General features: G+C 36.9%; 2 protein-coding genes across 3 annotated transcripts in view; one reads left to right on the top strand and one right to left on the bottom strand.

Annotated features, from left to right (window-relative positions):
* The window catches only part of LOC133515644 (dynein axonemal heavy chain 6), a 101,559-nt gene that overhangs the window by 76,279 nt on the left and 4,116 nt on the right, over window positions 1-21,164 (top strand). For both annotated transcript variants that reach the window (XM_061848218.1, XM_061848224.1), the window contains 5 exons: window positions 16,445-16,646; window positions 18,113-18,353; window positions 19,015-19,215; window positions 19,523-19,764; window positions 20,094-20,384. In XM_061848218.1, the coding sequence (XP_061704202.1) occupies window positions 16,445-16,646; window positions 18,113-18,353; window positions 19,015-19,215; window positions 19,523-19,764; window positions 20,094-20,384 (1,177 nt within the window). The remainder of the gene's footprint in view (window positions 1-16,444; window positions 16,647-18,112; window positions 18,354-19,014; window positions 19,216-19,522; window positions 19,765-20,093; window positions 20,385-21,164) is intronic.
* Window positions 1,052-6,779, bottom strand: LOC133515678 (uncharacterized oxidoreductase YtbE-like). The gene is made up of 6 exons (XM_061848230.1): window positions 6,569-6,779; window positions 6,334-6,445; window positions 3,908-3,988; window positions 3,179-3,286; window positions 2,806-3,092; window positions 1,052-2,671 (listed from the first exon to the last, which is right to left on the bottom strand). The coding sequence occupies exons 2-6, from the start codon at window positions 6,395-6,397 to the stop codon at window positions 2,318-2,320; spliced, it is 894 nt and encodes a 297-aa protein (XP_061704214.1). The 5' UTR covers window positions 6,398-6,445; window positions 6,569-6,779; the 3' UTR covers window positions 1,052-2,317.

Here is a 21,164-nt window from a genome sequence, read left to right on the forward strand (position 1 = left end):
TATTTTGTACCTTCATATTCAATCATTAGTTCAAAGTCAACTCTGCATTGTGAAATTTCTGGACGTTTTCTAATAATTTGTTAAACCAAGTAGTGAAAATATTGTAGTATGTTATATATTTGCAATCTACTCAACAAGCTCTTTTATTTGATAAGCCACATGGAATGTTTTCAAAGAAAAAGAAAAATTTCTTGTACCGCCGACTTTATGAAAAAAAAAATTAAATTACACTTTTAGTTATAAAGCTTGTTTTATTCTACATTTTATTAGCTTTCATGGTACACCTCATTTCTAAAAATGTGATAAAAAATTGCCGACTAATTATTTAGGTAATATTTGAAACCCGGGACCGCCACCTTTGTGGTCAGAGTTATCCCCCTCACACTCTTAGAAAGTGACAAGTCTTTATTTCGTACTCAGTAAACTCTACCGAATACCTCTCATCAGAAGTATACTGTCCAGTCACATCAACTTTGTAATTAGACGACTTTACCGACAACTGCGTGCTCCACCGTAGACCGCATCATCACTTACCATCAGGTGAGATCGTGGTCAAACGCTTGCCTATCGTTATAAAAAAAAAAAAAAAAAAAAACTACAAAATACCGACTGACTATTAGAATAACTTATAAATAAATCTTAGTATCTATGTAAGTATATACGTATACCTAATTTATAACTACAGATTTTTGTCAAAACGACATAACGTGGAATAATCAAATTCTATCAATTATTCTTCAAACACGTTTTAATATAAAAAAATAAAAAAAGCCATATTCATGATAGTCACGTTCTCGTGGGTCACTCTTTAGACCCTGATTTTAAGACATTTCAATTCACCAAACACGCTTTTTGGTGGTAATCATAAACGATTTCCATGACGGGCCATCTGTCGAGCGTGTTTGTAGAACTTGGTATATAATTTCTTCTAACAAACTGAGCTACTTACCTACTTTTATCCCCTGGCTGACGGGACGAAATAACAACAAGAAATAGTTGATCCACCCATTAAATGCTAATATAAATTGGAAATATTATAATAAAAATACTGTTTACTAAAGGCTCTAATTAGTCTAATTTATTATTTATTACTATGATGAATTGTAAAGTTAAGAGTATCAGAGTTGGCAACCAAAACGCAAAAGCTTTCTGTTATGACAACGCAAGAAGCCATCCAATAGGCTAGATGTCATTTTTTTTATTAATGGTATCGTTCGATCAGGTTTGTTATTAGAATCAAATGAACGAAGAGTGAGTGAGTAATGAGTTTCTAGAACCCATTGCATTAAACCAATACAAAAGTCGAAAATGATAATCAAAGTCGGTCACAGTCGTACTTCACACGCGAAACGCTCCTGACAAAACAATAAGTGAAAGTGACGTCACGGTCACTGAGGGCGAAAAACTAGAAAATTGCGATTTTGTCGGTGAAATATTGCGTTTATATATTTAGTTGCTATACAACATTTTCATTGATACCCTTACCACAGCCCTTACTCTATTCCTTTTTGGAAGAAAAAGAAACATAAATTTTGTAACTTTTAGGTCCTGTTTTTTTTTAACATTCCCATATATTATTTTAATATACACATTTTTGAGATAAATTGCTCATTTGCTATCTATTTTACTAGATTTTGTTATAAAATTCAACATGTATCATCATCCCTATCGGCAAAGGGATAAATGACGCCTTCTCTGTACAAACGTAGTCCCCATTTTATCTATTTCTTTACATAATTTGATGTAACCATACCTGTGCCCACGATTGATTTTTTTAAATATTCTTGATTATTGTAAACATGCATAAGGAGTGAAAAACAGATCAAATCCAAATTTTTTAATGCTCCTTGATCTTATAATAATTCAAAATTCGAAAACGTGGGGGCAGCCGTGGTTAATACACAGCAATTGAGTAAAAACATTTTCAATAGTAATGTTAATATCTAGAGAGGAAAATGAGGACTATGTTTTTATGAAAAGGCGATTTCGCACGGGTCCTCCGCTGTCATCTTAATACCTCCTCATAAGTAAACAACGCACACAACTCGTAATTTGTTATGTTAGTTACATCTTTTAAGTAAGCTAGGGGTGCTTTACTAACGTGCCAATCGTTAACGCTCCGTAGCGTAGCGTAGCGTAGTCATTTCTCTCTCTGTCACTCTTCCATATTAGTGCGACACTGACAGTTGCGTTTCGTTCGCGACGGATCGTTAACGATTGGCTTGTTGGCTACGCTCCCTGTAACATGAATTAACATGATAGTCAATTTGTCTGTAAATCATTATAGATAAGCCGCTGACATTTAGATCTAGCGAAGTTAAGCAACAGTTGATGGATCCCAAGCATATTTTGTATTTTTGGCCCCAAGTTTATCTAGGGCTTTCATATATTCATCGGGTATTTTAAAATTAAGAGAGATATTCTCTTTGATTCGGTCCGCATGAGTTGATTTTGGAATGACGCTTATTCCTTGCTGTGTAGCCCAGGCTAACAGCAGTTGCCCGCTACTAACACCTAGTTTTTGGGCAGCGTTGATAACCACAGGATCATGGATTAGTGAAGCTATACCTGAAGAGGTGCCTCCGAGCGAGCAGTAAGCTTGTAGGGCTATGCCAGTTCCTTGGCAATATATTAGCAGTTCTTTTTGTGGAAAGTATGGATGACACTCGACCTGTGAAGTAAAAGAGCAAGATATATAAATGAAATTTTCTTGCGTAATATGTTTGATGATTAAAACTATCATTCGTCAGATAAAGATCAACATTATCTGTTTGTCTAAATACATAACTCGGTTAGATTTTTTACCTGATTTACAGCAGGGACCACTCCATAATTGCGGACTTCTAATTCCTGGAGATGTCTTATAGTGTAATTTGAGACACCTATGGATCTAACTAATCCTTCGTTGTAGCATTCAACCAGAGCTTCCCAAGCTTGAGAGCGTAATTTTATGTTCTGGATATCAGCGGAACTCAAATTCGCCATCCCAGGAAAATGAATCAAATACAAATCAATTTTTTCAAATCCTAAACTGGCTAGTGACTTACGGCAAGCTTCCTTTATAATTTCTTTAGTGTGAGCATCTCTTGGTGCTGCAATGAGAAAAAAGTGATTAGCTCATGTAAAATTTGAATTTGAATTTCAACCAACATTAAAATTATATGGGTGTTGTTCTTACATAGCTTGGTAGTTATAAAAATATCTTGGCGTGTTAATCCAAATTTCGGCAGCAGCAACCGGAGAGCCTCTCCTAGGTATTTCTCATTGCCATATACTGTAGCTGTGTCTGAAAACAATAAGTAATATATTTAATATGTCACTAAAGATACGAACAACATTGAATCAAACACCACCCTGCCTGTACTTCAATCACCATAAATAGTATACACCGAGGGCCAATTAAACCCGACAGATTTTAACCACGCATTCCTGAGGTCATAAAGAGCAAAAACTGTTATATGAGTTATGGCCAAATTTACAAAAAACAATATTCTGCGTTTGTAAACACGTTTTTATTCACCTAGGTTTAAAAAAAATTACAATGAATAAGTAAAGCATTTTTTTATTTACAGATAAAAATTGCGAGTGTTTACTTTGAAACTTTAATGTCTGTCAGTAGGTATATATAAACCAAGTCACATTTTTCACTAAGTAATAACAGAAACAAATTTTCACAAATATGTTCATTATCTTTAAATCAAGGTCGATTTTAAGAAGCTTTGTTTAACAATTGTATCTCTAAATGTGGTCAAGAATACACCTTTAAAATTTGTCGGGTTTAATTGGCCCATGGTGTATATACCTTTAGAATTTTCTTATGAGTATACTTTAATATTGACATAACAAATATGGTGTGATTTATTGTTGAATATAAAAAATATCTATATTTATTTGTATGGCCTCTTACCAAAAAGTCTGTAACCAGACGCAAGAGCACTCTCAACAACACTCATTATAACCTCAGCAGACCGTATTCGAAAAGTACCAACTGAAACAATAACAAAATATTATATCAGATAATTTTAATAAGGTCCAACCGAGATCTCGGTCTCGGTCTCGGCATTCTCGGCCAAAAATCGAGCCGAGATCTCGGTCTCGGCTCTCGGCCAAAATCGGCCGAGATTCTTGCCGAGACCGAGACTAGGCAATGAGTTATCATTGGTAAATTTGAATTTTTCAAGCACGACCGCCGGGGTCCAAGCCACTCGTTGGTTGCATCGCCCGGTTGGTGTGACGTTTTGTATGATTTTGATTGGTTTCGTACCCATATTTTAAGCCAATTACTTATCAAATACTAAGTGTTGGGATCGAATAGGCGCGGTTGCAAGTAATGACTTGTTCATTTAGGTCTTTTCGTTTTGTGGATGTAGTTATTGATGCATAAATGAGTAACTTGTTGTGAGTGGAAGATGACACTGGATAGTTTGATAGTAAATATATTTGAAAAAGCAAAGCATTTTGGGTTACAATATAAAACTCTTTATTTTGATTATTGTTATTGTACCTCTTTTTGTGTACATCCATTCTGAAAAATCCGGCCAAGTACGTGTCGGACCACGCACAATGCAAGGTTCCGTACCTTCATACAATACAAAAAAGCCGTACAAGCAAAAGAGCGTATGTTAGTGGCGCTTCCATCGTTTTAATAAGACCAGTTTTTTTTAAAACTCTTAAATGGCTTGACCAACCTTAAGCTTAATAATTTTCCTGAAAAAATATTTGCTTATTAAGCTTTTTTATTTAGATATTTTTAAATGGTTTTGCTCTCCCGGTTCAAAAGTTAGAGGGGATCACACTATTTTATTTGGAGCGATTATGTCCAAAAGTATTTACTTAATAAAAATAAATGTTTTTAGCAACCTTTATGTATTTTCAAAGACCTATCTAATGATGAGCCAAATGCTTTTTTAAAATTTTAGTTACATTTATATGGATATTTGAAAATATATTTGACATTTTTTTTCGAAACTAACAAGCGACTTACATAATACATCTACACCTACGTTCCAAATTTGGATATAAAATATATCATATAGCTTTTGAGTAAAATGGCTGTGATATATGCACAGGCCATTATTTCTCCAGACCATTAGGGTTCCATTTTTGCTATTTTGGCTACGGACCCCTAAAAATACTATTTAATAGCACTACGAATTGATTATGATAACTTCTTTCTGATAAATCATCGAATTTCGATTATAAAAACATTTTTAGTGCAAAATTCGTATTTTATTTCTATTTTATAAATTCTGGGTCTCGGTCTCGGCTGAGACAAAAAAAGCGTTCTCGGTCGGACCTTACATTTAAAAGGGTGTAAGAGAATATATCCCTCTTTGCTAATTAAAAATAAACAATATAAGTATAAGCGTAAGTTTACCAATATAGCTTAAGAGTCCACAGCAAGCTTGGCCAAATCACACCTTCCCATAAAAATGCGAGTTTCGTTCTCATTATAAAACATGTGTTAAATTGTAATCAAACTTTACACACAATGACATGACATGAGGTATCTATGCCTGTAATAAATTTATATAGATACAGCTTATAAAACAAATGTAATAGAGAAAAAACAAGTTTTGTATGAAAAACTTAAATTAACTATTTTTTAAGAATGGTATCTGATGCTACATAAACTAATTACAGACATAGATACTAAGTTAATCATTTTTATTATTTGTATATTATTGATGTTAAACACAGTCTTGTATCACCTATCAGTCAAAAATACTGTAAAATCTAAGTGACAAGTATCAAAACTGTTTTAGCTTGTGAGCCTTATACTTCTAATCTTATAATACTTAAGTCATACTGAATGTTCCTACATTCTCAGTAACAGTAGTAGATAATATGTTATTTTCTTTTCTAAACTCTTTTTGACAACATGGACAATTTTTCAGAGTGGATCGACCTGAAAACACATGTGACTCATTTTTCTTGAGGCACTTTATATATGTAAATCTAACATCCTCAGTGGTTTTGTATGGAAGTTGTGGTTTAATCCACATGATGGATACCGTTTTAACACACTGTCACATAGACAAGAATAACCATCGTATCCCTACAAGTAGCTGTAAAATATTGATCACCAACATTATCAAAAATAGGTGGCAATATTATGGGGAAGAGGTTGGGGCTAATGTTAGGGCTACAGGAAGCCCTCTGTGTTAAAGCAAGTATATCTTACAATTACAACCATACATTCACTAAATAGGGAATAAACTAACATGCCCCCATTTGTAGCAGCACTCAGGAGTATTGCATAAATATTACTTATTTACATGAATAATTTTTTAATTAATTCAACAATTAATAATAGCTAATATTTGTACTTACATCCAACGAGTGGCATTTCGACACCATTATTTAACAGCACTTTTTTCTGGCTGACTGGCTCCATCTCTGGTGAATCTATTGGGCTCCTCTACGATATCGAGGTCCTGGCGATCTGCGTAACATGAATAAATTTAATTATTTTTTACAGTTTCAAGAGAGATTAAAAACTTACTTGTACTTTAAGTTTCGTCTCGACATGTAATGTCAATGATGACTAACATTGCAACTTACTCACCAAGTAATTAAGAAATAGGGTATTCAGGGCAGTACAATAGTGGATATAGACGTACGTAGGTACGTCAAAGATGGTACATGTAGAAAGCTGCGAGCGTCATACAAGATACAAAAACATTTACTTTTTGTTTTAACTACATTCACTTCACTGATTTGAGTTCCTTGCACAGAGAGAGCCACAGAGCCCACAGAAGCAATTGACGTAATCAGTGCTGCCAGGTGAGCGGAGCAGAATTATATTATATATTTGAATGTCGAAATTATTGTACCGTTGAAAAAAGTATCGTACACCTAACAAAAAGGCAGAACCCTAAAATTACTGTTATGATCAAAGAAAAAACAATTTTCGTCTTAATTGTGCAATAAACAGTTTTTTATATTTGTATTTTGGTGATAGATCCAAACGGTATGCAGGAAATTGGAACTTTTAAACTTACATCAAGGAACTGAACACCCAAAAGTTACTAATTTTAGCCCATTTCTGAAAGTGACAAATTTTTGCTTCAAATTACTAGACTGTTTAGGTGGCATCGTCCAAGGGCTGAAACTATAGTACTTTTGTGTACGATAATGCTCTTTGGAACGTATATCATACCGAAACCCAAATTATGGTACATGTACGACAATTATCGTATGTCGGGCAACACTGGACGTAATGACGGAAGCGTGACTATGACAGCTTGGTTGATGGCACCGCGGATGTATACAATGTAGGGATTGCAAACCGGATTGATTTTCAATCCGGCCGGATCCGGCCGGATTTTGGCCATAACCCGGCCGGACCTGATCCGGTTTGGTATAGGGATATTAAAGTTAAATAAATTACATATTTTTCTAGTTTTTTGCGTAATACGTATTCCTCAATCTATAATTTGAAGTTAATAAATAACTTCTTAACAATAAAATAGAACTTAGCAGTAAAAAGTGTGACACTGTCAATATCACTTTAAAACAAAATATGAAATCGGTCATTTATTATATTTAACCATTCACAAGTGCTCAAATTTTCGTTTACAATTAATTTTGATTAGTTTCCAAAGCCCGGTAATGGGATGTGGGGTGGGAATTGGAACTCCTTGAAAGGACAAGTTTTCGTAACTGTTCTTTGATTGAATTCTTTGTAACGTTGACATCAATTCTAGTAAGAAAATAAGCCAAAATGATATTAAATTTGCCCTCATTTTTTGCCCGAGAAAGTAGTTGACTGTATGATTTAAAAAATTGAACTTTTTCTTAATTTACAGAAAATTATATTGGTCAAATTATAGGGAATGGAACACGACACGACGATCTCATGCAAAAAGTAATAGAGTGTAGGATTGAAATCTATCTCGGAAAGGGACTCCCTAAGAAAAGTTACATGGATCAAATAAAGAATTGGCTAGACGTAGAGTAGCATGTACCAGGAGATGAAGGAAATTGCATAAGATTGGTTGAAAGTGTAAATACAAAAGATTCTCTCTTAAATTTGAATAGAAAATAAACAATATTTTATTATAATTATATATATATAAATATAAAATCGGAGTAAACTAAAGATCATCAATGTTATCATATATTCATTCACACATGTAACACATATTGATTAGCCCAACTCTAGTCGGTTGAGTACCGCGGACTAAATCCTGTTCATTTGTTTACTTTTAATCTCCTATCACATCATTATGACACAACATTAACCTTCTCTTTAGCATAAATTACAAATGCCTTCCATGGCATCTCCATCCTTTAATTTTTCCTTCTATTACAGTATTTATGTAATCGTCATATCGTGCCACCAACATGAAAGGCATCTTCTGTTCCCAGTCATCGTCATAATAAATATATTTTTATTTATCTAAATTTAAACTTTTTAATTTGTTTTATGCTCTGTTCAACTTCATACCTCTCATCCGTCGCCTTTTCCTCATCTAAAACGCACAGTGCGTGCTGTATTTAGGCGTTTTTTTTTATTTTGCCGGATCCGGTCCGGATCCGGTGATTTTTACCGGATCCGGTAGCTCCCGAAAAGTGCCGGATCCGGCCGGATTACCGGATCCGCCGGACCGGATTACAATCCCTAATACAATGATACACAATGGGCTCAACAGACGTTTGCGTTTTATCAACACAACAGAGAGTAAAAAAGAAGTTTAGTTAGAATAAGACAAAAGTAGTCAAACGTGGATGAAATAAATATATCGTGGATAGCAAATTGTCATATCTGTAGAACCCTATAGATATGACAATTTGCTATCCCTAGTGCAGAATTTCCCAAACTATGGGTCGCAAGCAAATTTTGAGTGGGTCCTGAAACATAAGACGGCATGCCGAACTATCGGGTTAATAGCCGGTACGTACTTATAACTTATAATATTTCATGCTCCCTATTTAAGACGGCCAAGAGGCGGTTCCCGAATTCGTACTCAACTTTGGGAACCACTGCCCTAGAGGATTTGCAAAGAGCCTACCACCAACATCGAAAAATCGTTAACTGCCTCTCTCTCTCCCTCGCTTGCTCTTGCGTATTCGAGCAATAGAGATAATTTTCGATTGTAAAGAGGAGACGGGAGCTGAGATTTAAATATTTTAGGTGAATATATCCGTCTCGCTAACGGAAGCGACTCCTAAAAGTAGTGCGATAAGGACAACGCCAGATTAGGCAAAAAATCCTGCGTAAAAATCTCAAAAAACGATGTTTCTTCCTCCAAAACTTAACCAAATGTAACGACATTTTGAGATCTAAATGGTAATGAAATTATCTGTGTCGGACTGTTTTGCTTTTTAGGCTTATTGATGTTAGGGCCTTATCACACTTGCGATTTGCGAGCGAGTTGAAAGCGAATAGAGCACGCGGCGAGTTCGCCGCGAGTGCGTAACGATCTCGCCGCGAGCGCGTAACGAGTTCGTCGCGAGTAGGGATTGCAATCCGGTCCGGCGGATCCGGTAATCCGGCCGGATCCGGCACTTTTCAGGAGCTACCGGATCCGGTAAAAATCACCGGATCCGGACCGGATCCGGTCAATAAAAAAAAACGCCTAAATACAGCACGCACTGTGCGGTTTAGATGAGGAAAAGGCGACGGATGAGAGGTATGAAGTTGAACAGAGCATAAAACGAATGAAAACGTTTAAATTTAGTTAAATAAAAATATATTTATTATGACGATGACTGGGACCAGAAGTTGCCTTTCATGTTGGTGGCAAGATACGACGATTACATAAATACTGTAATAGAAGGAAAAATTAAACGATGGAGATGCCATGGAAGGCATTTGTAATTTATGCTAAAGAGAAGAAAAGAGTGTCATAAGGTTGTGATAGGAGATTAAAAGTAAACAAATGAGCAGGATTAAGTCGGCGGTACTCAACGGACTAGAGTTGGGCTAATCAATATGTGTTACATGTGTGAATGAATATATGATTGTAAGTTTGTATTGAAAATGAATGTATGGGATGAAATGATAACATTGATAATCTTTACTTTACTTCGATTATATATATATTGTTTATTTTCAATTCAAATTTGAGAGAGAATCTTTTGTATTTACAATTTCATCCAATCTTATGCAATATCCTTCATGGTACACGCTACTCTACGTCTAGCCAATTCTTTCTTTGATCCATGTAACTTTTCTTAGAGAGTCCCTTTCCGCGATGGATTTCAATCCTACACTCTATTATTTTTCGCATGAGATAGTCGTGTCGTGTTCCATTCCCTATAATTTGACCAATATAATTTTCTGTATATTAAAAAAAAGTTAAATTTTTTAAATCATACAGCCTACTACTTTCTTGGGCAAAAAATGAGGGAAAATTTAATATCATTTTGGTTAATAGTAAAATATCTTATTTTCTTACTAGAATGGATGTCAACGTTACAAAGAATTCAATCCAGCAACAGTTACGAAAACTTGTCTTTTCAAGGAGTTCCAATTCCCACCTCACATCCCATTACCGGGCTTTGGAAACTAATCAAATTTATAATTGTAAACGAAAAGTTGAGCACTTGTGAATGGTTATATATAATAAATGACCAATTTCATATTATGGTTTTTAAGTGATATTGACAATGTCACACTTTTTACTACTAAGAGTTATTTTATTGTTAAGAAGTTATTTATTAACTTCAAATTATAGATTTAGGAATACATATTACGCAAAAAACTAGAAAAATATGTCATTTAATTAACTTTGATATTCCTATACCAAACCGGATCCGGTCCGGCCGGATCCGGCCGGGTTATGGCCCAAATCCGGCCGGATCCGGCCGGATTGAAAATCAATCCGGTTTGCAATCCCTAGTCGCGAGTGCGTGGCGATTTCGCCGCGAGCGCGCAGCGAGTTCGCCGCGACTAGAAATGGGCCGCCGTGCTGTATATCAGCAAGTTTCGTCAGCAAAATTCATTTCTACCCACTTTAGTTTATTATCTATCACGTTTATTATCTACGAGTGTCAGCGGAAGCATGTCATGTTGGATCACTTGTAACAATTCGTAAAATGTAAGTCTTGACATTCGCAGGTAGGAACGAAATCTTTTGGGATTATTTTTTATTCGTTTGCAAAACAGAACATAGTAGTCACTCTCTTGCAGTCGATTAATTATAAATGGATCCTCCCAAAACCGTCTCTTCTGTCTTTGTTTTTGTTTCTTACGTCTCCGAAGCAATAAAGCTAACAGAAGTGTTTCCTCGTCGGAATCCATTTTGTAACTGACTGTTCAAGACTCAGGTCACTATTAGCGATTTTCCCGTGAGTACGCTGCGAATTCGTTGCACGCTCGCGGTGAAATCGTCACGCACTCGCGGCGAACTCGTAACGTGCTCGCGGCGAAGTCGTTGCGTGCTCGCCTCGCTTTCAACTCGCTCGCAAATCGCAAGTGTGATAAGGCCCTTAGTTTTGAATAACACGATTCTCTTTGCGGCCTTGTAAATTAGGCCGTTTTTGCGAATATTTGGAGTGCACTAGCGCCATAAGAAACAGAAATATCATAAAAGCAAAACAGTCCGACACAGATATTAATAATAATAATCTGTGGTCAAGAATTCATTGTTTTTGCTTAAAAATCCACGGAGGAAACAGTCGAGTACGTTTGTATGGAGAAATGATCACTCCTGTTGCATCTTAAATGTAGCCGGTACACTGGATAGTCGGTAAGAAAAGGATAAAATTGATAGTAAAGATATAAACTCTTCATTTAATTGCAGAATAACATTATAAATACATAAATATTATGGGACATTATTACACAAATTGACTTAGTCCCACAGTAAGCTCAATAAGGCTTGTATTGAGGGTACTTAGATAACGATATATATAATATATAAATATTTATATATACTTAAATACATAGAAAACACCCATGACTCAGGAACAAATATCCATGCTCATCACACGAATAAATGCCATTACCAGGATTTGAACCCGGGACCATCGGCTTCGTAGGCGGGGTCACTACCCACTAGGCCAAACTGGTCGTCAAATTAACATTACAATACAATACTCTTTATTGTGCACCTCACATTAATACCTGTTTAATACAATTTGTGTGTGTCGATATGTGTGTTTCACCTATTATTTAACCTTCACCAACATTATTTATTATTAATATACCGACACCTTGCTTCCTTCTCTATCTAAATCTAAACAATTTGTTGTCAAGCCAACATGTCTTATAAAAGTGCTGAGGGATCGTCCTCCGTCGCATCATCCCTTCTATGGCACTGCTTGCTTAAATTTATTTTGTAAAATGTAGTCACGTTACGTTGTACTCGTTGTAGTGTCTAGCTTCAGCTGAGTCATATATATCCGCAGGCTCGGCCCGCCACAAGTTCAAGGGCACCAGGAGGTGCTGCATTTCATCGTGTAATTTCAAACACAACTAGTACGGACAGACATTTTTATTTATATCTGAATACACATAACGTTGACGTAACTAGGGTATCAAAGTATAACCTCTTACCAGCCCCGTGTTTTATAGCGAAATCCTTGTACTTCCCATGCATGTCCATCCCAGAGCGGAACCTTGGTGGACTCCTAGGCCGACGAGAAAAGGCTCACTAACACCTGCGGGGCTTTTGATTTGAGTCTTAGCCCTGTGCATGCCTTGAACGAGGGCGATGTAGTGTTCCAGTACACTTAGAGCACGCAAAGTCTGCCATACCAACTTCCTTGGGATCCTATCAAATGCCTTCTCTAGATCAACAAATACCATGTAGAGATTTTCTTTATTGATGCGGCATTTCTCCATCAGAATTCGGATTACCTGTATGGCCTCTGTTGTTCCTTTACCAGCTGTGAAACCGAACTGGTTTTCGGTTATGCTGGTCAGCCTTAATAGCCGCGCTCCAATTACTCTCTCTCTCATAGTTTCAGAGTATGCGAGGTGAATTTTATGCCTTTGTAATTGTTGCACTGTGAAACATCGCCTTTGCTCTTGAATATAAGGCATAGATAACTTGAGCGCCATGACCCATGAATTTTTTCGGGATTTTGCCTTCCTATAGAATTTTGTTGAACAGCACTGTGAGCAGCAGTGTGTTGCATCACCTTTCAGCAATCTCCATATATCGGCATTATGTGCAATGATTGAGTATTACTTGTTTTCTGTACCTTTGAAAAAAAAGTCGTTAAATAGAGGTCAATTGCTTAGAATAAATAAATATGTATACAATATAACATTCATTCAGTCCGCATTACAGGGATATTCCATTATATACGAGTAGTAAAAAAGTAATAGAAATCCTGTTAGTAACTGCAAATAATGACCAAAGTTGACCGAAATCAAATCAATATTACATAAGTCACAGTCATAAATCAATATTATAAGTCAGTAGTGCGTGTTATTTTCCTTTTAATAAGAAGGGGAACCGACACAATGATAAACAAAATCAGTGATAACAACACTCGCAACTCGCAAGCACTGTGATGACATTCTAATTAAAGGACCCAAAGGCGACTGAGTGAAACCCTGGTAATTATTATTGGAAACAATAATCAGTTTCATATGGTCAGATGTGAAAAAAATTTTTTTTCCAGGAGAGCCAAAACAAAAATTGGCACTTTTGTTTGCCATTATTTCACGAACTATGTGGGCTAGACATACTCGACTTTTATTGAGAAATACCCTTTTACCTTCTACCTATTTCGGATAAGTAAAAACGTTGTAGTACCGTTGATACTATTTAAAAAAGCGCTATTTATGCAAGAATTTTTTTAGTTCCGATTTTATTGATTTTTCTCTCAATTTAACAATAAAAGAGATATAGATCCGAAATATCCGGTTATCCGGATCTATAACCCTAGATGCAGTACAGAGGCGCGTGGGTGGCGGGCGCTATATACTAGTTTTTGTTTATAATCTTTTTCACCTCAGCAGCTCGAACAAGCCTACTTTCGTCAATTTTTTAACCTTTTATATGTTCTCACTACTGAAGTGAAAAGTTGTATGTATCACACGAGAGCAAAGTTATTTTACATCTCGTGTTTTTGAGTTTTACGCTTACTCGGGCCTCAAAATCAACACTCGCAAGAAAAACTAACTTTCCTCTCTTGTTGCATAAATAACGATTGCAGACGTTTTGTTGTTTGATATGAGTAGATCATGCATTGGATGAAGGTCGTAAATTATAATAAAAATATACCCCCATATGCATACAACTTTATAAGCCTCAATTAGCTAATTTATGTTGTATTCCTTTCTTACAAATGAATACATCAAACTGACAGATTAAGACAATCATTAATATTTACTTACTTACTTACTCTTCTGGCGCAGCGACCCAAAGTGTGTCTTGGCTTCCAACACTACTGCTCGCCACTGATCCCGGTCCTGTGCAGTTTCTCGCCAGTCTTCAACCTGGAGCTCGTACAAATCCGTGTCCACCACATCCGCCCATTGATACCAAGGTCGACCGGCCGGGCGGTTTTCCCTCAAACGCTCTTTTCACCGCCCGATCGGCTCCCATTCGCTCTAGATGACCGAGCCACCGCAGCCTTTGCGCCTTTGTGACACCCATGATATTTGGCTCAGCTACTATCTGTTCGACTTCGACGTTTTAGCGGATTCTCCAGCTGCCATCGGGTCGCTGCACCCTGCAGCAACAATTAATATTAGGTATTGAATTGAGACTTGAGGTAGGTATTGAGACATCTGGTGCGTTTCTAAGTAACGCCATAGTTAATTTAAGTATTAAATTTTTAGAATTGTTACCTATTAGATGATGTTTGATAAATAAAATAAAAAATATAGATAGTGTGATTTACAAAGACGCGTGCCTTGACGCGTAATATCATGTTATTAAAGTTAAATTTGATAAACCTGCGCGTGATCGTAGATGACACCAACTATAATTGGTTTCGAACTATTATAGTTACCGTTGGAGAAACAAGTATTTATTTACGGATTAAGTAGAAATCAGATGGGTATATTTATGGCAACCTATGGTGACCTTGCTACATAATCACGTCTGTCAAGGTGTTTCGGCAGAAAAAGCATTGGCAGACTTATATTTTCCTGAAATGAGGGTTCATATGTACCTACCGTCTGGTATTGGTTTCATGGTGGTATCAGATGGATTAATTTTGGGGCCCCCATGGTCACCTTTGAGAGCGTATGCCAAGCACTTCCGGCAAAAAAAAAAAACTGGCAGACTTTTTGCTTTTCAGTGTCTACATGTAAATGTATAACTGCTGCCATAACTATTATTGCGGTATCAGATGGGTTAAATCAGCCCCCCCTTTTCGCACCGGAAGTGACCTTCTTATTTTGTACTTTCGGCAAGTTCTGCCGTGGAAAACTATCGAATTCGGACTTATTGCATTTGTAGTACCAGTTCGAAACATTTATTGTAGCTTATAAATAACTTTAATCGAATAAGCCGTTTAATAGAAATAAGCAAAGTTAGTCGTAAAACGGCCTGTCGTAATGTTTCTTTTATGAAGGAACTATACGTCACAGGAAAAAAGTCGAACAGAAATGTTGTACACAAAACGTACATTTACATATTTTTTTGTTGAACCGTTAAGAAGATATAGATTCTAGAAATTTAGAAGAAAAACGGCGACAATCGCCTTAACGGTAGTTCGCGGTTTGATATAATTAATTATTTTATATTATACTTACATGCTGCTTCAGGGTTGCCTTAGCAGAGCCCACGTTTCTACTACAATCACGCACGCAGCTTTGTCCACAAATACTATTTTGTTATAAAAGCCTCCAAAATACGATATTTTGAAAGTCAACTTTAACTATTCGCAGTTATTTTAATTTTTTTTACTACCGGTGCGTAGACAAGGTGCCAATCGTTAACGGGTCTGTAGCGAACGAACCGCAACTGTCTCTGTTGCACTAATAAGGAAGAGTGATAGAGAGATAATTCCGCTACGCTACGGAGCTATAACGATTGGTGCACACCTGATTTGGACAAAAGCATCTCTTCTTGATTTTCCACGATTCTCTGTTTATTGCTTCAACGGAGCCTCACCGTTTTGTCGTCTAAATATAGTGTTTAGTTGAATAAAATTAGACCAAGATAAGTATGCAACGATTATGATAGCACACGCAGTGCAAGTGTGCTATAAAAATCATTGCAGATGCAGACTGATCTTGGTCTAACTATGTATGTTAGTTTAAGGTGTTTGTAATATGGGGAAACTAATAGGCGACTAGTTCAAAATGTTAAATAAATAAATTGAATATACTTACAGTCTGTACTGACTCTATTTGAAGTTATGTAAGCCACTTATAATTAATGAACTTATAATAAATGAATATAAACTAAATTTTAAGGTACCTACATGAATTATTTAACGTAATCTTAATATGAATTTTACTTTAAAATCTATAAACTGCCTGAAATAAAGTTACTTCAAAACAAAATCTCACTTCACTTTTCAGATATGCAGACACCACATGTTCGATACCCCTCGTGTTCGTACTGAGCACAGGGTCAGATCCATTTGGGGCGTTCCAGAGATTCGCCACTGAAATGGGCGTACGAGATCGAGTGCATTCAATTTCTTTGGGCCAGGGTCAGGGTCCAGTGGCTGAAAAGATGATTAATGCAGCGAAACCTAAAGGGGACTGGGTCTTTCTGCAGGTCAGTAGTCTATTACCTGTACATAACATACTATCAACAGTTCGCTCCCGTCCACCGCCTCCTTCACCGACACGCTCCTGTTCGATAGATTATGACCCGCCCACATGCAAAAATGCGAGGGTTGCTCTAATAGAAGGTAACATTAAATTTCTATACCCTGATCTTGTTTCTGAAGAAGAGTTAGTCACCACTACAGAAAATTGAAAAGTATGATTATTTTATAAATAATATAAATTTCACTTTTATTATTTATCGTCCAAGTATCTAAAACTGAACTTTTGAACCCAATAGTGTAAGACAAAAAGTAGATTCTGTTTATTTTCGAAAATCGTAAGAAACGGAACAAACGAGCTCTGTTCCACTGGCAAATTATTTCAATTTCAAGCCTAAGGAGGAAAGGTAATTAAGTCCCGGAGTATTGAAATGAAATTCAGTTTACTTTACACGTTCCTTTAGTATTACGATTTATGTAAGAAAAAGTCCTGATTGGTGAGCTCGAGACATTAACGGTGAGTTTTTTCAAGATGACGCTTATATCGCGGAATCAGTAAGTCATAGTAAAAATTGTCTATGCAAGAATTAATCGCTAGGACTTATATATAGATTCTGAGATATAAGCGACAAACTGAAAAAAGTTACCTTTAAACTACGCCTCCCCTCGAGCTCACCCTGAGAATTGAGTAACTCGATATGGGTATCAGGTATGATACTTAGTAATAATTAAATATTAGTAAAAAAAAAGTAAATTTACATATTTTCAAAATTGATTTCTCATATTAGGTATCATTTGAGGTAAGTACCTATATTTCAGAAAAAATGGTTCACCGGTATCGTATCTGAAGGAGTTTTGAAAATGATTTTCATTTTAATTTAAAACAAGTGTCTGAAATGTAATGATTTGATACACAGTGTGCTTTTGTTCACTCACTAAACTCTGAGGGGTGGATATGTAGGTCATACTGGACAAATTCTGCCGTCTCATACACTTCGGTGAATGAGAGACAGTGTTTTCTTTAGAACACCTGATTTTTTTTCGCGATTACAAGGTTGACCCCATAAATAGTAAAAGTTGTTCAGTATGACTTATATATTCGCCCCTCAGAGTGTGATAAGTGATAACAAAAGCACCCTGTAGTGATAACAGAGCCGGCTCGGTAAGCCCTTTCATTTGTGTTGTATGTAATACAGAACAAAACAATTGTTATTCTCGTATAAAAAAGATGACGTCATAACTCCTTCCTTTCGTCCGTTTTATAGGTGCTATGGGTCAAATTGGTTTATTAAAGATCACTCGTTCCGATTGTCATGCTTTTAACACCTTTTACTGAATTTCGGGGTGTACCGCTAACATTATCGTAGAATTGCGTGCGATAACGCAAAACGCAAGTCATGCTCGGGGGTCTTATTTAAATCTGGCTGCTGAGTCGAAGACTGTTAAGAAGCGGAAGGTAATGGAATTTTTGCAGAATTGTCACTTGGCTGCTTCATGGATGTTAAGCTTGGAGTTGATCGTGGCTAGACTAACCACCGACCCCGGTTTGCTTCACAACGATTTCCGCCTCTTCTTGAGTTCGATGCCGACTCCGAAGTTCCCGGTGTCGGTCCTGCAGAACTCTGTGAAGGTCACCAACGAACCGCCGAAGGGATTAAAGGCGAATGTGAAGAGAGCACTTATTGAAATGGAGGAGGACTTTTTTGAGAATAACGGTAGGTTATTACCAGAGATCGTAATACGAGTACGCAAAAGATGGCATTTATCGGAATATAGATTGTGCAACCATAAGTAGAGAAATGCGCGTTATATTTTAGGTACCTATTTAGGCATACTCCTACACAATACTGATTAAATATGTATTAAAACCAAGTCTTAATCAATGTACTTTATGAAATTATTTGTATTATAAATTTAGGTAAATATAAATTTATAGAATAATAAAAAAGCTAAAGCTACGAGTATAATTATTCTATATCTATTATATCTCTGGTAATAAAACAAAAAATCCATTAACCCGCATGTCATATCAATGTGGTTCAGTGCGAGTGTGTGGGAGGGACTAAAAATCAGCGCTGCGCAGTCAATTTGTAATGTAATGGTTGACGCGGCGTATGCTGAGCCCGTTCCTTTGCTACGCATGCCATTTTTTTCAAATAAATCATTGTACTTTGTGACCTTTCTGTTTTTTTATATTGTGTGGCAATAAATGGTTTCTTATTCTTATTGTAAAATTTTGTTAAATCTCAATATTTCATATGGTTCTGTAAACATTGACTAAAATACAGTCCCGCGTTGCGGCTCCAGATCTGCCATCGCAATCGACTGGCCAAATAGACGTGAAGACGAGGCTATAAACGGTCCCTATGTTTCCAGTTCTCGGCCAAGATTGGCGCACGATGTTATTCGGCATATGCATGTTCCACGCGATCATACAAGAGCGCAAAAAGTTCGGCCCGCTGGGCTGGAACATCACCTACGAGTTCAACAACAGCGACCGCGAATGTGCCATGCTCAACCTGCAGATGTTCTGCGAGAGCGGCGCCATACCCTGGGCCGCACTCGAGTACATTACTAGTTAGTATCATGTCATTGCTCGATGCCCGTCGCGCACGCCTTCTGCAGAAATAACTCTTCCTCAACTTTTATAAAGAGTTTTCATACTCTCCTAAATTCATGACTCCTAAAGTGACAATTACCGTTGCCTTGCACCTAATATTTTATGTTAAAAGCGTTTCCCGATTAATGATCTAACACCTCTCGTGTCCGTCTTATCTCACTCGTACAGATCATCTCATCCACTTGCATACCTATGTATATTATGTTACATTATGTAGTTAAATACAACAAACGAACTGCGATACTATTTGAAAATATTTTCAAGGTTTGATCACATACGGTGGCCGCGTAACGGACATGTGGGACCAGCGCTGTCTGACCACGATCCTGAAGAAATTCTTCTCACCCGTGACGCTGGAGGAAGGCTACGCTTACTCCAAGTCGGGCATCTACTACTGCCCGAGGGAAGACAAGCTGGAGGTGTATCGCGAATACGTCGATACACTGCCGGTCATCGAGAGCCCCGAAGTGTTCGGGATGCATGAAAACGCCAACATCGCGTTTGAGGTTTGTTTCTTACCTTCTTCTAAAACATACGTCATTGCACATTATGCGGCATCTAGGTAGATTATGAAGCAGCGCTTCGCCTACAATATTATACAGTAATACTTTACCCTTCTCCTTACTTTACGCTTACAGTCCTCCTCCTCCTTGTCCATCTACGCCCATGTAGATACCTACCTTATGATTTTTCCGCCCCTTCGGCTAAAAAATATTAGCTATTGTTGACTGGTTTTAATCAACAGCAGTACTAGATTGATTTCTGTTAAATAGTACCAATATTGGGAACAAATATTACCAACATACACATTTGCAACAATGTTTTTCACTTTCAGAATAAAGAAACGAATACACTAATAAACACGATAGTGGAAGTCCAGCCGCGTATGGGCGGCGGCGGCGGCGGCGACACGCCCGACCAGATCGTGTGGCGCATCTGCGACAGCACGCGCGCCACTGTCGCGCGCAGCATCGACAAGAGCACCATCAACCCCGCGCTCATGGAGCTGGACGACATGGGTCAACTGAACTCGCTCACCACCGTGCTCATTCACGAGACCGACCGTTTCAACACCCTGCTCGGCCTCATACACTCCTCGCTTACCGAGCTGCAGAAAGCCATAAAGGTAGAGCACTTCTTTCAACTACATTTTATTCATATGTTCATTGTCGGACACGACTATAGAGAAACTATCCTTTTTGAAATTCGTCTATCATATTTTGCTGTGCGTTGTCGAGAACCCTTCATGATCAGATCACGTATGAAACTTATAAATAAATATTTTTTATAGGTACATACATACATTGCAAGTTACATAAAATATAAAAGCTTGTGAAAAATGGGAATAAAAAACCAAAATAACTTTTTTTTAAGGGAAAAGGGCCTTATAAAAAACAACTGGCTGAAACACAAAAAATATTTTTTATATACCCCACCCCTGTCATTTTCCAGTCCCTATCCCGTCGTGACGCAAATTCCTGCCAAAAAGTAATTCGTACCAAATAGTAAGTAAATAGACATCCGTCCGGGTGATTACTAGTTTCTTAAGTCGGTGTCAATCTAAACTTTAAAGAGAACATAATTTTAGACAAGGAAGAACGCTGCACTATGCAACTAATTTAAATCATCATCGTAGCGCCAATACGCCATCTGGCGGTATGTGGTAAAAGTTACGTGTGGTAGGGTAAAAATGAGAGGGAAAATTAATAAATCTAAAAGAGAGATTTTTTTAGGTATTAATTAATAAATAGTTAATATATTTGTGTATTAATGAAACTATACAAAAAAGATAAGTAAGTAACCTAAAAAATCCCTTGTACTAGTTAGTTTTTCACAAGTTCCATAGTAAAAGTTGCTCAGTATGACCTATATATTCCGCCCGTGAATTATTACAGGTGACTAAATA

This window comes from Cydia pomonella, chromosome 1, assembly GCF_033807575.1.
Source record: "Cydia pomonella isolate Wapato2018A chromosome 1, ilCydPomo1, whole genome shotgun sequence".
In the NCBI taxonomy this organism is placed as follows: domain Eukaryota; kingdom Metazoa; phylum Arthropoda; class Insecta; order Lepidoptera; family Tortricidae; genus Cydia; species Cydia pomonella.

Bases quoted from the DNA above. Each gene is read 5' to 3' on its own strand.
- LOC133515678 (XM_061848230.1), bottom strand. From the start codon at position 6,397: ATGGAGCCAGTCAGCCAGAAAAAAGTGCTGTTAAATAATGGTGTCGAA. The intron at 3,989-6,333 runs GTAAGTACAAAT...TTATTGTTTCAG, and splicing joins CGAAATGCCACTCGTTGGAT to TTGGTACTTTTCGAATACGG. The intron at 2,672-2,805 runs GTAAAAAATCTA...TTTACTTCACAG, and splicing joins TGGTCCCTGCTGTAAATCAG to GTCGAGTGTCATCCATACTT.